The 17,244-nt window shown below is 41.7% G+C and overlaps 1 protein-coding gene across 1 annotated transcript in view; it reads left to right on the top strand.

The window, feature by feature from the left end:
* LOC142312394 (uncharacterized) overlaps positions 1-8,958 on the top strand; it is a 95,735-nt gene extending 86,777 nt beyond the window's left edge. The window contains exon 9 of the mRNA XM_075351338.1: positions 1,925-8,958. Within this exon, the coding sequence (XP_075207453.1) occupies positions 1,925-2,932 (1,008 nt within the window). The 3' untranslated portion in view covers positions 2,933-8,958. The remainder of the gene's footprint in view (positions 1-1,924) is intronic.
* Positions 8,959-17,244: the final 8,286 nt, after the last annotated feature.

Below are 17,244 nucleotides of genomic sequence, written 5' to 3' on the forward strand. Positions count from 1 at the left end.
CTTTGCTCCAGTGGTCCACCGGATGGGAGCCATACAAATCGCCATCTACCTACCAGCATACGAACACCATGCAGGGGCCTAGAAATCAAAATAGAAACCAGGGATACCGGTAGCTAGGAGGTGGTTCATAGAGATCCCATCTGGATGCAAAGAAGTACTAACTAGGCTACTGCACCAGGGACCAGGACCAACTGCAAAACGATCTACTTATCTCTGCTATCAACCTCTAGAGGAGAGATTTTCCACTTTTGATTTAGTTCTGAATCAGTTTAGAAAATTATTTAGAAGGGAGCTATGAGCTACAGACATGAGCTTTAGCATTTCCACTTTTTTTTATTTGACCGTAAACTAAAGGTGAGCGTATTTCTCAAAACTCGATTTGGTTTTGATTTGCTCAATTCGACCTAAAAATTTGATTCAGTTTCATTTGAGTTGAAAGTGCTCCAAAAACACCAAGAACCTCAAAAAACCAAGAACCTAATGTTCAGGTACATACATTTTTGCAAAGCGGCATTAGATTAACCGATGATTTTTGGATGTGCGGTCCATGTCTTGTTCTACAGTTCTGGCAAAGTGCTCCAAACACTCCAGTTGCCCAGCAAAGAGGAGTATAACACTCCGAGGTTTCACAAGACTGTATCCAGCCTCTTTCATGCTAGAAAGCCTTAACAATGGCAAAGTGTTATGGCTTTGGGTTAATGTATGGCAACAAGTGATAAACAACAGCACACCGTGTAGTCAGACTTTTTATGGTTTTTAAAATTAAAACTCCCTTTTTTGGAGTAGAACACAGGTTTAATGTTTTGTTTGAAAGGTTATTAAGCAATGGCAAGCAGCAGGACATGGACAGTATGGCCAATAAAGAAGCAATGATTCTATAACTGATGTTAGCCAGGATTTTATTTATTTACAGCTGATTGTTTGTTTTTATATTATTTTTACCTTTTTGTAAGGGAATTTTCTTCCTTGCAAGCAACAGAAAAGTTTAGTTAATGAAGATAAAATTATAATTGATTGGGGAGTAGCTTTTTTTTTTTTTTTGTCTTTTTAAAGTTTTCCTTCCATGTGTTGGTAGCCATCCCTTCCAGGAGGAGGAAAGTAGGGACTGCTAATAATCAATGGCTTTTTATAGCTATACAAAATGTATCCATTTTTTAGTAGTTTGTCGTTAGATATACTTTGTGTGAGGCTGGGTTCCCTCCCAGTTTTCCACGACATTCAGTGGCTCCATTGGTGCTTACGTTCAGATCCCCAAAAAAAACAGAATTCGATTGTGTGTGCTAACAGAGCCATTGGCTGTGATAATGCAGATGGAGTCATAGTGTGCTCTGATATGTATCATTTTCAGCTGTATACATCTAGTTATGGCTGGCAGCAAGACAGTTGTCTATGTGTATACAGTCTAATCTGTGTCTCCATCTCATGTTCTACCTCTAATTCACAATTCCCACAAATTGGCAGCTGCATTTACTGTATTTGCTTTTATACTGGCTATGAACCCATCAAAGACTTCTGATTATAGTCCCTACTGATGAGAAATGCGATGTCATCTGGTAACTACAAAGTATTAAGCATAGTTTGCCAAGCCATGTCTGAGGTCATGTGATCCTTCTCTATCCACTAAAATTACTTGAAAACAAAACTAAAAATAAATATATATATCTATTTTTTTTTCTTGTCAGATGACTGTACGAGGAGCCCAGAAGGACTTCAGATAATTACAGATCTTAAAACTGATGATGATTGTATTTCACCAGATACATACGAAAAACATGTCATTATTCCAATTATAATTCAAGACCATCACAGCAAAGATCCATCATCTAACTCTCTTCAACATGTTCTATCTTCTGAATCATTACCGACTGTTAACCAAAATGAAAATAACTTAAGGGATGTTGAAAATCAAAGAATTTGGGAAAAGCCATTTTCATGTTTAGAATGTAGGAAAAGTTTCAAGCACAAATCAACTCTTGTTGCACATCAGAGAATTCACCGAGGGGAGAAGCCATTTTCATGTTTTCAATGTGGGAAATGTTTTACATGGAAATCAAATCTTGTTGTACATAAGAGAATTCACACAGGGGAGAAGCCTTTTTCATGTTCAGAATGTGGGAAATGTTTTGCTGGTAAAGGAGATCTTGTTACACATAAGAGAATTCACACAGGGGAGAAACCATTTTCATGTCTAGAATGTGGAAAAGGTTTTACCTGCAAAGGAGATCTTGTTAAACATACGAGAACTCACACAGGGGAGAAACCATTTTCATGTTCAGAATGTGGAAAATGTTTTAATGACAAACCATCCCTTTCTGTACATCGTAGAGTTCACACAGGAGAGAAGCCATTTTCATGTCCAGAATGTGGGAAATCTTATAGTGTTAAATCAAAACTTGTTAGACATCAGAGAACTCATACAGAAGAAAAACCAATTATATGTTCAGAATGTGGGAAATGTTTTAACAGCAAAGCAAATCTTTTTGCACATCATCGAATTCACACTGGGGAGAAGGCATTTCCATGTTTAGAATGTGGAAAATGTTATAGCATTCAATCAAAACTTATTAGACATCAAAGAAACCACACAGGGAAGAAGCCATTTTCATGTTCAGAGTGTGGGAAATCTTTTAACGAGAAATCAAATCTTACTGCACATCAGAGAATTCATACAGGGGAGAAACCATTTTCATGTCCTGAATGTGGGAAATCTTTTTCCTATAAATCAAACCTTGTTATGCATCTGAGAACTCACACAGGGGAGAAGCCATATTTATGTTTAATATGTGGGAAGTGTTTTAACCAGAAAGCAAATCTTTCTGCACATCAAAGAATTCACACAGGGGAGAAACCATTTTCGTGTTCAGAATGTGCAAAATGTTTTGCCTACAAAGGAGATCTTGTTAAACATAAGAGAACACACGCTGGTGAGTAGTCATTTTAATATTCCAAATGTGGGAAATATTTTAATGATAAAGGAAATCTTGCTGCACATCATTGAAGTCACACAGATGAGAAGCCATTTTTATGTCCATAATGTGGGAAATGTTATTCCTATAAATAAACTCTTGTTGTGCATCTGAGAACTCATACAGGGGAGAAACTATTTTCATGTTGAGAATGTGAAAAATGTTTTAAAAAGATATTACAGCTTCTTAAAGGGAACTTGTCATCAGGTTTGTAATGTGTGAACCAATGCCACCACTTTTCTTGGCGCTTGTACTGCATCACACAAATGTGTCTATTATCCTCTTAACTCCACCTCTGTACCACCATATTTTCTCCTGCGCTGTATGCTAATGCTTTGGTCCAGTCTAATGGTCATCATTTCCTTGCTATCTATGCCTCCTCTTTGCCCCCAAAAGTTGTCCTCTGGCTTTTATTTATGTGGATGAAGCGTCCTTGGTCATCCACATAGCCAAAAGAAATCTTGCACCTGTGCATTAGCATCATCAGCTTTCGCAGGCTTTTATGTGGATGATGCATCCTGTGTCATCCACATACTTGAAAGAAATCTGAACCTGTGCGTTACCATCATCAGCTCACGCAGATACACTTTGCTCTGCAGAGCACGAAACATAACTGCACATGCGCCCAGAATACGTCATTCCAGAATTCGTTCCGAGAAAAGAGGAGCCAGAATTGCGTATCCTGGGCACGTGCGCAGATATGTTTTGTGCGCTTCCCACAGTGGGGCAGAGCAAAATACACCTGTGCTGGCTGACAATGTTAATGCTTAGGCGCAATATTTCTTTCGGCTATATGGAGGACACAGAACGTGTCCTTTGCATCAATCAAAGCCAGAGAATGTTTTTTTGGGTGAAACGAGGCGACACAGACAAAAAGGAAATGATGCCCATCAGACCGGACCAAAAGTTTTTACATATAGCGCGGGAGAAAATACAAAGGTATTTTTGTTGGTATTGTCATGGGTCTGTTATGGGTGGTGACAGACAGTAATGTGGTTTCTGGCAATACATGGTCATAGTGTCTGGCTGCGCAGAATGCTCCCTGACTTTCTATTGTTCCTGCTGTCAGTATTTATTGGTATAGGTAGCTGTCAAGCTAGATTTTCATCTCTCTCCCTTTTGGACCCAGCAGGAGCTCGCCATCCACCAGCTGCTGATCCGTATTCTCTTGGTTCTTAAATACGCCCTTCTTCTCTGGACTGGTGCTGGTGATATTCAGTTCATTCTAGCTCTGGTTGTAAGCAGGAAGCTTGTACTCACGTGTAGTAGTATTGTTGCTGAAGATCTGCTGAACTTCTACCTGAGTCATCTGTAGATAAGTAGTTCATGCTTTTCCCCAGGTGTGTCCTCCCTGTGTTTTCTATAGTGTTTCATGGGGTTGATGAAAAGCTCATCCCGTCTATTCTCTTTTTAAGAGTCCAGCACTAGGGATACTTAGGGTCAGGTTTCTAGCTCAGTGCATAGGTGTGGAACCTATCTAGGGTGGTGAGGGACCCCAGTGACCAGCGGTAAGTTTGGTCAGGAGTCACCATCTTCCCCTTCCCTAGACACCGTTGTTCTCTTCCATTCCCTTTCGCTGATAGCTTGGTACTTCCCCGTACCTAGTGTGACAGGTATACAGGGGGAGATAGGTGATGATGGACACATCTGTGAAAAGCGGTACAGGCGCTCAAAAAAGAGGTAGCATTGGTCATACACTAAAAATATTGTGACAGGTTCCCTTTAAGCATAGAAAAAGTTGATTTTTAATTAAAGTCACATTTAAAAAATCAACGTAAACACAAAAAGATAAGTTGTATATATTCTATCATGCATATGGAATAAGTTACATTAAAATAAACACTATAACTGCATCGTAAAGAGGACCTTTCATCATATATTATGTACTAAGCTGACCAAATCATAATAAGCACCTGCAGTTCTGAATAAAATGTATTTTTTATTATTTTATTTCTTATCTCCATTGCGAAGATATTAAAGGGGAAATTATCATATCATTAAACTTAACAAAGAGGGTAAAAGCAGAGATTCTTTTTTGGGGGCATGTTTATATTTTTCCCCTGCATGAAGTTGCCCAATCATAAACAAGAGTCGTCATGTAGTGAAAACCAAAAGAAATTCCCCCAGAGAACCTCGGAACAGGCTTTTTCTGTGTTATATGGTAAGATTCCTGTCTAACCAGGTCACACAGATCTAACTGCTGGTGATTACTTTATAAGGGTACAATAGCAGAACTGTGTGTCATCACAAACACCACTCTGTATTTATTCCAGACATTGGGAGATAATGTCTCTGTAATTTGAGCGCTGCACACTCTACAGCTCTCATTTCACACCAAAACAATACTGCGAGAGGTATAAGGAATGAGCAGCGCTTGTTACACCAAGTGCTCTGCGTCAATTTCATGTATCAGGGGATAATGTGACGGTACCTGAAATTGATGCAAAGTTCTGAATGTGACAAGCGCTGATCACACACTACAGCTCTTCCCTTCTAGCACTGTTGGGCGGGCTTTACATGTTGCGACATCGCTACCGATATATCGTCGGGGTCACGTCGTTAGTGACGCACATCCGGCGCTGGTAGTGACATCGCAACATGTAAATCCTAGGTGCAACGATGAACGAGCGCAAAAGTGTAAAAAATCGCTGATCTGTGTCACATCGTTCATTTCCAGAATGTCGTTACTGCTGCAGATACGATGTTGTTTGTCGTTCCTGCAGCACCACAAATCGCTGTGTGTGAAACCGCAGGAACAACAAACTTCTCCTTACATGCCTCCACCGGCTATGCGGAAGGAAGGAGATGGGCGGGATGTTACGTCCTGCTCATCTCCGCCCCTCCGCTTCTATTAAGTTATAAGGTATTGGTGTGCACTCAGCTGAAGTATGGTTTCATTAGAGGTGCTAGTGTGGGATCAATAGTCCCAGAACGTATTATATAATAGACACTGCACTCTCTTGTTGATAAAATGAAGACAAAAAGTTTTTTTCTTTGCAAAAAAGTGATTATTTATTTGATGGCGACAAAAGATGGTGGATGTGACTGACGGCCAGATCCTGGGAAGGTGGCGTACAGAAGGAAAATATCCACCCCACCAATGTCTAAAACCTCTTCCTCCATATGAGAGAAGTCTGCAGGAGCCTCTATCAGATGGTGCTTATCTACATGTTCTCTTACAACCACCCAAACTTCTATGTGATTCACATGAATATATAAAGCTAAAAGCTAGAAATCTTTTCCATTGGAATACATGTACACTAATTCCTTCCAGCCAAAGGAAATCTAACCTACTCCCAGACTTCATCCTCTGGAAAATCTTGTATCATAAACTATTCTTGGTGGTACTCCTTCCATCCTGCTCCATTATTTTCTTCTCTTCTGAAACAGCCCTCTTGTAGAGCGACTATACATGATAAAGGCCGTTGGGCCGAAACGTCCACCATCTTTTGTCGCCATCAAATAAATAATCACTTTTTTGCAAAGGAAAAAACTTTTTGTCTTCATTTTATCAACAAGAGAGTGCAGTGTCTATTATATCATACCTCCGCTTCTATTGACCGGCCGCTTAGTGATGTCGCGGTGACGTCGCTGTGACGCCGAACGCAACTCCCCCTTGAAGGAGGGATTGTTCGGTGGTCATAGCGACGTTGCCGACCAGGTACAGTATGTGCGTGTGACGCTGCCGTAGCGATAATGTTCGCTACGGCAGCAAGCACCAGATATCGCATGTACGACAGGGGCGGGTGATATCGCTCTCGACATCGCTAGCAATTGCTAGCGATGTCGCAGCGTGTAAAGCCCGCCTTATGCTGTGAGATGAAAGTTGTAGTGTCTGAGCAGCACTAGCAACATGCAGCCCTCTGCATCTATCCCAAGAACCGACACATTATTCCCTGATACCTGAAATAATTGCAGAGTGGGTACTTTCACCAGAGCCTTTCATGGTGAGAATGGGCTGAGCTGCCTGTACACGCTAGTTACTACTCCAGTGCAATCCCCAGTACTGCAGCAGCTGACCAAAGGTCAGGGTCACCGGTTCAGAGGGCAGGCAGGATGAAGCAGATAGTGGAAGCTGACTGGGTGGGGTATGTACAGGAGATTGCCTGTATAGGCAGGTACTGGAGGCAGGCAGGTTGTGTTTGGGTACAAGGACAGGAAAAACAGATTCAGGAACACTTACAGGCAGGTCGGGTACAGGTACTTTAGATGGGTTGGAAGGATAGGTAACAGGACGGGTTTGAGTCACATGATGGGTTCCAGATGACGGAATATTTCCAGGTATACAGCAGTACAGGTTCAGGTTCACAGAAGTTCGGATTCAGATACAAAGAAGCCAGACAACGCTACTAGCAGGCACAGAAAATAACTAAGTTAAAGATGCTCAGGCACCTGCCTACAAGGGAAGGTGCCATAAATAGTCAGTACCTCCAAGCCATAAGCTGGGGACACTTCCATTGAGCACGTGTTGCCCCTTTAACCCCTTCACGACCTTGGACGGATCTATCCGTCCAGGATCGTGTCCCGTTAAGCCCCGCCCCCTGCCGCAGGCAGGCGGCGTGGATCGGCACACATATCAGCTATTTTCAACAGCTGACGTGTGCCTGCTAGCCGCGGGTGGAATCGCTTCCACCCGCGGCCATTAACCCCTTAAATCTTGCTGCCAAAGTCTGGCAGCAAGATTTAAATGCGCACGGCCATGTTTTTTACTTACCACCGCCGCCCCCACCGGAAGTCACGTGTGTTATCACGTGACTATCGGTGGTTGCCATCGTAGCACAGGGTCATGTGATGACGCCTGCTGCTATGATGTTTCACTTTCATTTTCCCTCGGCCGAGAGCAGAGGGAAAATCAAAGTGACTGAATCTGCTGTTTACATCTGTATTGCTGGGATCAGCAGATAGATAATAGCGATCAGATTGCTGATCGCTATAGCCCCCTAGGGGGACTTGTAAAATAAAAAAATAAAAAAAAAAAACCCTAAAAGTTCAAATCACCCCCCTTTCCCCCCATTGAAAATTAAAGGGTTAAAAATTAAATAAATATACACATATTTGGTATCGCCGCGTTCAGAAATGCCCGATCTATCAAAATATAAAATCAATTAATCTGATTGGTAAACGGCGTAGTGGCAAAAAAATTCCAAATGCCAAAATTACGTTTTTTGGTCGCCGCAAGTTTTACGCAAAATGCAATAACAGGCGATCAAAACGTAGCATCTGCGCAAAAATGGTACCATTATAAACGTCAGCTCGAGATGCAAAAAATAAGCCATCACTGAGCCATAGATCCCAAAAAATAAGAACGCTACGTGTTTCGGAAAATGGCGCAAAACGTGCGCCACTTTTATTGGACAAACTTGTGAATTTTTTTAACCCCTTAGATACAAGTAAACCTATACATGTTTGGTGTCTACAAACTTGCACCGACCTGAGGCATCACATAGATACATCAGTTTTGTCATATAGTGAACACGGTGAATAAAACATCCCATAAACTATTGTGCGATCACACTTTTTTTGCAGTTTTTCCACACTTGGAATTTTTTTGTTGTTTTCCAGTACAATATATGGTAAAACCTATGGTTTCATTTAAGAGTACAACTCGTCCCGCAAAAAACAAGTACTCATATGGCAAGATTGACGGAATAATAAAAAAGTTACGGCTCTCGGAAGAAAAGGAGCAAAAAACAAAAACGCAAAAACGGAAAGTGCCCAGGGGCTGAAGGGGTTAAGAAGCAGGGCTCATGAGCATACATCCTAAGCAGGTGCCAGAAGACCTGTGCAATTTGTGCAAGCTCTGGGTGCTGGGAAAGCAGGAACACATGGACAGCTGCGATGAGTGTTTTTGGTGTCCCTGCCAGGAAGTAGAAGGAGGGCAGTGCAATGACTCTGGCATTACGCTCTTTACTCCCTGCAAAGTAATTGCTGGCAGTTAGATCTGTGTAACCTGGTTACACATGAGTTTGACTTGTAACCAAAATTTAATAAACGTGCTTTTAAAAAAATATGCTTCTTTTTGGATCTATATCTCTTTATTACGTAGATGTTAAAGCTTTGCTTTAGAACATATAGAAATGAGGGGGGAGCTGGTAGGCATTTTGTATAAAAATAGTGATAAGAAGTGCACTATGGATCATAGAATTTTTCAAGACATTTTTCTGTTTTTGAAATGATCCTTTAAGAAGAGTCTAAAGCGGACTTTACGCGCTACGATATCGTTAATGTTTTATCGTCGGGGTCACATTGTTTGTGACGCACATCCGGCATCATTAAGGATATCGTAGCGTGTAACAGTTATGTGCGACCTAAAACGATCGCAAAAGCAGCAAAAATCGTTTTGTCGCGGAGAGGTCGTCCTTTAACAAAAAATCGTTTACCTCTCATTAGCGATGTTGTTCCTCGTTCCTGCAGCAGCACACATCGCTGTGTGTCTGACACCGCAGGAGCGAGGAACATCTCCTTACCTGCCTCCACCGGCTATGCGGAAGGAAGGAAGTGGGCGGGATGTTTACGTCCCGCTCATCTCCGCCCCTCCGCTTCTATTGGCCGCCTGCCGTGTGACGCCGCACGACCCGCCCCCTTAGGAAGGAGGCGGGTCGCCAGCCAGAGCGACGTTGTAGGGCAGGTAAGTCCGTGTGACGGGGGTAAGCAATGTTGTGCGACACGGGCAGCGATATGCCTGTGTCGCTCAACCGACGGGGGCGGGTACCATCGCTTGCGATCTCGTGTAAAGCCCGCTTAAGAGTAACGTCTTGTAATTGGCTAATAGTAAAATATTCAGTTTTGTATTATTCGTACCGGATACCAAGTACTATTCCAATATTCGTCACGAATAACAAACCTAATGCAAGTTAATGTAGAACCCGAGCGTTTTTCTGGGAAATCTTCAAGAAAAATGCTCGGTTCCCCATCGACTTGTATTAGGTTCATTATTCTTGACGAATACTGGGATAGTAGTAGGTATTCGGTATGAATAATCGGAACCTGAATATTTAACTATACGCCAATCACTAGTAACATCTATATTTGTGGAGAGAGATATGCTGGTGGTGTAAGGAGACTTATCAAGGCCATATAATTCTCCTGTGAGAAAGTCATATTTGTAGGCCATGCAGAGATAATGTTATTAACCATATTACACTACAGAGCCAGGCTATGGTTACCCTATCCATCCATCCATGTCAGAAGAAAAGTTTCACAGAGTAATATACAGGAATGATGTAGCCACTGCTCATCATCAATGAGACCCAACTGGTACATCCCAGGAGTAACTAGCACTGGAGATCAGATGAGCTTAAAAAGATATAAAACACAATAAAAAGAGAAATATTAGATTCCTAGAATCAGCATCTATGACATTGTGATGAAATCACTCATTATTCAGACTTGGCATTCACGTACAACATCTAGTTTAGTAGATTTTTTGTTAGCTGTAGGGGAAACCGTTACATGAGATCTCTGAGCATCTTTTCATTCTACTTTGTAAGAGACAGGATAGAGGTCCTCTATCTCTTATGCTAGTGATATTTATGACATAATCCGCTTTCATAGTGTGCTATCGGGTCTTCCGCCTTCTTAAATTATTTTGTTATTGACATAAATATTTGATTTAAAGTAAACTGCAGTCAGTGTTTCTGATAAGCTGGCTCTATGTGAATAAGGCCTTATTCAGACGTCCATGCACATTGGACCTAGCGTGGACTGACCGCAGGTCTCCCGACCCATATGCCTCACATGTCTCGAGTCAGGAGAGCCATGGACAGTCCATGCTTAGACCGATGTGCATGAACTTCTGAATGAGCTCTGAATAAAATTGGTCATTGGTCTGGATTAAGATTCAGATTACAAAACAGAGATTGTTCTATTTCTAGAACAAGAGCATAGAGAATTCCAGTGGTAGCCACAGCAAGGAGTTGGCGTTTACCTAATCTACGGTAATGGAGCAAGTAGATTTGCATCTTGTAGTGATGTTCCAAATGTATCCATCAAGAGTCCATTTAAGAGGTTGGCCACTACTTTGCAAATCCCTTTCATGTGAACTAACTGCCATCGATAAGGACTTTTCTAAAGGAAAAACAAAGAGGTCAGCTCACCAAATCCACTTGCCTTCTGCTACAGCATGGAATCACAAGTCTGCCAGAAGCGGAAACAACCAAGATATAGTAAAAAAGGATCCTGCTTGATGGATAAAAGCTTCAGGTGTAGTGGTGTAGTATTAAAACATCATTACATCCACATGTTGGCCATTAGCAAAAACATCAACACTTTTCTAGTGCCCTGTGCACCTTTTATTCATAATGTGTCAATAAGAATGTATTCAAGTGCCAAAAATAAAACAAAGGGTGGTATTGGCCAATTAAGAGATAATAACAGGATAATTATAGAGGACAAAGAAAAAGCTGAGATATTAAACAGGCACATTTCATCCAACTTCACCAAGGAACTGACTATTCCAGGGATCATTCAATAAGGCAAAAATCAAATTTTGCCACTTGATATAACTAATTTAACATAAGAAGAAGTATGCCTGTGTCTGAATAAATTAAACGTTGACAAGTGCCCCGGACCAGATGGCATTCATCTACGGATATTATGGGCGTTGAGCTCAGTAATTGACAGACCACTGTATTTTATCAGGGGGTGTGGGAGGACCTAGCGTCACCTGTTACAGGTGCTCAGGGGGAAAAAAACAGGAAAAGGAGATATCCCCGGCACACTGTTATGTTTCCCAAATGAAGTCCAAGAAAAAGAAGAGGAAAAGTCTTGATATTTATTCCAATTTTTATTTTTCAGAAGAAGGGAATAATAGTACAATTTGCAGAGAGTCCGCCTAAAAACGTTTCGGCCTAACCTCGGCCTTCATCTGGTCGGACAGACTGACTAAATACGTGGGAGATCCCTGGGGAAGAATGCTGGTATGAGCGAGGATATCTAGTTATAAGAATAGATGAAGATAGTCAGTAATAGAAATTTATCGTAGTTATCATGATTCTGTATATGCAAAAGGGCTACCGCCTCTGCTTATGTGCACGTTTTCGTGTCCGTCAAGGTAAGGCAGGATAATAATCTTAGCATGTAACTAAATACCTTTGCAGGATAATGCAGAAAAAGGAATCTAAAGTTGCCTATAGTCAGGGGCTCAGTGTCCAGGATACAGGGATTGAACAATGCAGTAGAAAGGTATGGCAGTTGCTAGAAATGCCTTTGGCTCTATGCAGGCATACATGGAGGAAGTGAACCTCACCAGACGCCAGGGGCCCTCACACGGTTCACTTCCTCCATGTATGCCTGCATAGAGGCAAAGGCATTTCTAGCAACTGCCATACCTTTCTACTGCATTGTTCAATCCCTGTATCCTGGACACTGAGCCCCTGACTATAGGCAACTTTAGATTCCTTTTTCTGCATTATCCTGCAAAGGTATTTAGTTACATGCTAAGATTATTATCCTGCCTTACCTTGACGGACACGAAAACGTGCACATAAGCAGAGGCGGTAGCCCTTTTGCATATACAGAATCATGATAACTACGATAAATTTCTATTACTGACTATCTTCATCTATTCTTATAACTAGATATCCTCGCTCATACCAGCATTCTGCCCCAGGGATCTCCCACGTATTTAGTCAGTCTGTCCGACCAGATGAAGGCCGAGGTTAGGCCGAAACGTTTTTAGGTGGACTCTCTGCAAATTGTACTATTATTCCCTTCTTCTGAAAAATAAAAATTGGAATAAATATCAAGACTTTTCCTCTTCTTTTTCTTGGACTTCATTTGGGAAACATAACAGTGTGCCGGGGATATCTCCTTTTTCACTGTATTTTATCTTCTTAGACTCTCTTGTAACAGGGTTGGTGCCACAGAATTGGAGAATGGCTGACCTGGTACCGATATTTAAGAAAGGTAAGAGGGTGGATCCAGGCAATTACTGTCTGGTAAGATTGACATCAGTGGTGTGCAAAGTTTTTGAGGGTGTTATAAGAGATGACATGCAAAAATATACTACAGAGAATAATCTAATGACTGATAATCAGCATGGATTCATGAAAGATAAGTCGTGTCTAACCAACATCTTGGGTTTCTATGAGGAGGTAAGTGCAAGTCTGGATATTGGTAATGCAGCTGATGGGATTTATTTGGACTTTGCAAAGGCATTTGATACTGTACCACATAATAGCCTTTTACTAAAGCTCTAAAGGGACTAGAGGAAACTATGCAGATACTTAAGGAATTGGCTAAAAGATTGGAAACAAAGAGTAGTCATAAATGGTACATTCTCTAAATGGGCTATAGTCAGCAGTAGGACTGATTTCTTTTTAATCTCTTTATTAACGATCTTATAGATGGGATTGATAGTAAAGTGTCAGTCTTTGCTGACGACACCAAACTATGTAGGATATTAAAGACCTTCATAGTACAATACGAATTGATCTGGATAAGATGTCGGAATAGGCAGGCACTGGACAGACAAGATGTAATGTTGTTAAATGTAGAGTAATGCACCGATGATGAAGTAATCCTATAGCTGCATATACATTAAATTGAAATAAACTCGGGACTACAAAACAGGAGAAAGACTTTGGGATTCTGGTTGCAAATAAGCTGAGCATCAGCACTAAATGTCAGACAGCAGCTGCTAAAGCAAACAAGATTTTAGGGTGTAAAAAAGAGAGATTAGATCCCGTTATCCCAAAGTATTGTTACCCCTCTATAAATAACTTGTAAGGCCACATCTGGAATATGGGATCCAGTTTTTGGTTCCATATTTTAAAAGGATATTAAGAAGTTAGAATAAATTCAAAGGCGGCAACTAGATTATCGCAAGGAATGGAGGCCTCCCATATGATGAGGGGTTGAAAAGTTGGATTTGTTTAGCTTAGAAAAAAGACGTCTCAAAGGAGATCTTATTTATATGTATAAATACATGTGTGGTCAATATAAAGGACTAGCACAGGACTTATTGCTTTCAAAGACAATACTAAGGACCAGGTGGCACTCACTGCGAGTGGAAGAAAAGCGATTCCAACAGCTAAATAGGAAAGGGTTCTCTACAGTTAGGGTATGTGCGCACGTTGCTTTTTACCTGCTTTTTACCTGCTTTTTTGCTGCTTTTTCTTCTGCGCTGTTTAATGCCAAAATGGATGTGTTCTTCTATTCAAGCAAAGTCTATGGGAATTTGGGTTTCTTGTTCACACTATGTTGTTCAAAATGCTGCCTTTTTGTGGCAGAACTTTGGTCAAAAACTCAGCTTTGCAGTGCAAAACCCAAATGGCAAAAACAATTGACATGTTGCTTCTTTGAAAAGCTGAGTTTTTGATCAAAGTTCTGCCACAAAAAGGCAGCATTTTGAACAACATAGTGTGAACAAGAAACCCAAATTCCCATAGACTTTGCTTGAATAGAAGAACACATCCATTTTGGCATTAAACAGCGCAGAAGAAAAAGCAGCAAAAAAGCAGGTAAAAAGCAGGTAAAAAGCAACGTGCGCACATACCCTCAGAGCAGTCAGACTGTGGAATGCCCTACCACAAAAGGCGTAATGGCAGATACTATAACAGCTTTTAAATAAGGGCTTCATGATTTCCTCAGTACACAAAACATTGTTGGTTACAAATGATTTAGTGACGAAATGTAGAATTGGTGGAGGAAGAATTAATTAGATGGACCAGGGGCTTTTTCAACCTATGTAACTATGGTATGTAAATAGCTTTGCATCCCGGAGAGCACACCGGAGGATTAATGTCATCAAATCAAGAGACCGAAGAAACAATCAATATAGGAGGCTGATTCAGTTGTGGGGTTTTTTCTAATCTAAGCAAGGTACATATATTTGTAAATCAAATAAAACAGATTAATCAGCGCTAACTTTTGTATTATTTCAGCAGCAGACTTATTTTTAAAACAATCCCCAGTTTGCTAAGTGACTTAATAATACTGTGTTTCCCCCAAAATAAGACAGTCATATTATTTTTTTGGCTCGAAAAATGCGCTATGGCTTATTTTTGGAGTAGTGCTTATTCTTGGGGAAAACCGGTTGGGGGTAAGTGTACCCCACAAAAAAGCAGACCACCTTCCCAGGAGAATCATACTTACCAGATCCTGGACGCAGGGCTGTATTTTGGCTTCATGCTGTCCTAGGCACTTTAAGTAATTGCGCCCCTTACTGACAACTTAAAACTGAGTCTGTGCACACGACATCTGTGTAAGGCCAATCTACTCAGTAACACACTTGAAGAATTACTAAACGCTAAAAGAATGAAGATCTGCACTTGCAGACTAGCACAATACAAATTCAATTTAAAAAAATAAAAAAATATGGCAGTGTTTCCTAATCTGTCCTCCGCCTGAAAAACTCAAAGGATGTGTAAAGACCATGACGTGCACATACCCTAACAGTTCACATACCCTTTAGATATACTAGTTAAGGTGATCGTACACAGACTACAGTTTGCCAAACCCGGAGGTAGACAGGATTGGCCGAGAGTCTGATTGTCAGGGAGATGAGGACCCAGCAGGTCCAATTTTGGAGATGAGCCACCGCCAGAGATGTCTGGTAGTGTCTGTCTAATAGAGAACACGAGTCCTCTCACTAGCACCTCAAAACCCCTCCTCATCTTTGGCAGTGTGCACACCATATATCTGGACTTGTTCATAGAGAACACGAGCACTCGCCAAAGTGAGTGCTCCTGTGTATGGGAGAGTCAGGGAGATACCTGCCAGACGAATGATGGGACACCTGTCTATAGTGTATGGGAGAGTAAGGGAGACAGCTGCCAGCCGAATGATGGGGCAGCTGCCTATAGTGTATGGGAGAGTCAGGGAGACAGCTGCCAGCCGAATGATGGGGCAGCTGCCTATAGTGTATGGGAGAGTCAGGGAGATAGCTGCCAGCTGAGTGATGGGACACCTGTCTATAGTGTATGGGGGCTTTAGTCAAATACTTGTTTGGTCACTACATCACCAGAACCAACCTCAAATGACAATAATGACACCAGAGCCACCATCTGTACACAGCTACATCACCAGAACCAACCTCAAATCACTACTACATCACCAGAACCAATCTGAATTCAAGATTACATCACCAGAACCAAAGCCAGCCCAACATATAATTGTCTGACATCAAACTGCAGCTCCTAGTATGTCTTTAACAATGGTAAGGACGAGATACTAGGAGTTGTTGTTACCAACCATCATCAGACTCCGGACCATACAGGAACCACAGTACTGATGAGGTGCAGGCAGTAGCACTATTGAACATTTATAAAATACGTTAACTTTTGGGAGAACTCTTCTATGTTTTAGGTCCATTAATTCTGAGCACATTGGTGTGCGTCTGGGTCCAGAGACCCCCATAGATTGTGCAACAGATCCATTAGAAGTGCACAGCTCAGGAGACAGAACTATGACTTAACTTGCAAAAGTCTAAACAGGGACGCAGACCACCATCTTTTTTCTTAATAAAAAAAAGAACCCTATTGCCACAGGAGAAGAGGACGGTCTGATATGTCCCTTAGCAATACACTCCGCGATATAATAGTGTTACGCCCACATGCGTCCCCGCGCTGTCCTGCCCCTCTCCCCTGGTAGAGACGTCAGCTAGTGCACTCATCTGTCCCTCCTGCAGTGGCTGCTCCATTCCCGACCTGTGCTGCTGTCTCCCGAAGGCTGCATTCTTATGGCAGACTTCCTGCTTCTGCTGTAGGAAATCGAGCGTGGCCATGTCCTCTTTCTTACAGGGCCAGCATACCCTTAACCTGGAAGTACCTCTCAAGTCATCTGAAAGGCTGCAGGTACTTAAGGCACCTCTGCCCTATGGGAGGTGCATGGGCAACGAGTCTAATATGTTGCTAGTTCTCAGGTCCCCTATGTCACAGTCATCTTTTGGTGAGGCTAGTGACAGGCTCAGGGTGTCTTTTCATCATAAGATGCCTTACTCATTAAACATATGTTTTTCTTTTGGCAGTGATAGCAAAAACTGTGGAAAGAAAGCGCACATAGGGTTTTAACCGATAGAGATAGGTGCAGGGAATAGGACAGGTACTCACCTGCTTCAGTTGTGACAGGCACAACTCCTTGTCAGCACGGAAAATGGTAAAATACAAAGGTTGTCAGCTGCAGCCCCGATATTGCAACAAGATGGGGGGTGATCAAAAGAAATCGGGTTAAATGCTGCGTTAAAAACCACAATCCAAAGATATATCGTGAATTCCTTTTGTTTATCTTCACAGGTCAACGCGTTTCAAAGGCATCTCCGCCTTCTTCATCAGGACAA

Source organism: Anomaloglossus baeobatrachus, chromosome 5, assembly GCF_048569485.1.
Source record: "Anomaloglossus baeobatrachus isolate aAnoBae1 chromosome 5, aAnoBae1.hap1, whole genome shotgun sequence".
Lineage (NCBI taxonomy): Eukaryota > Metazoa > Chordata > Amphibia > Anura > Aromobatidae > Anomaloglossus > Anomaloglossus baeobatrachus.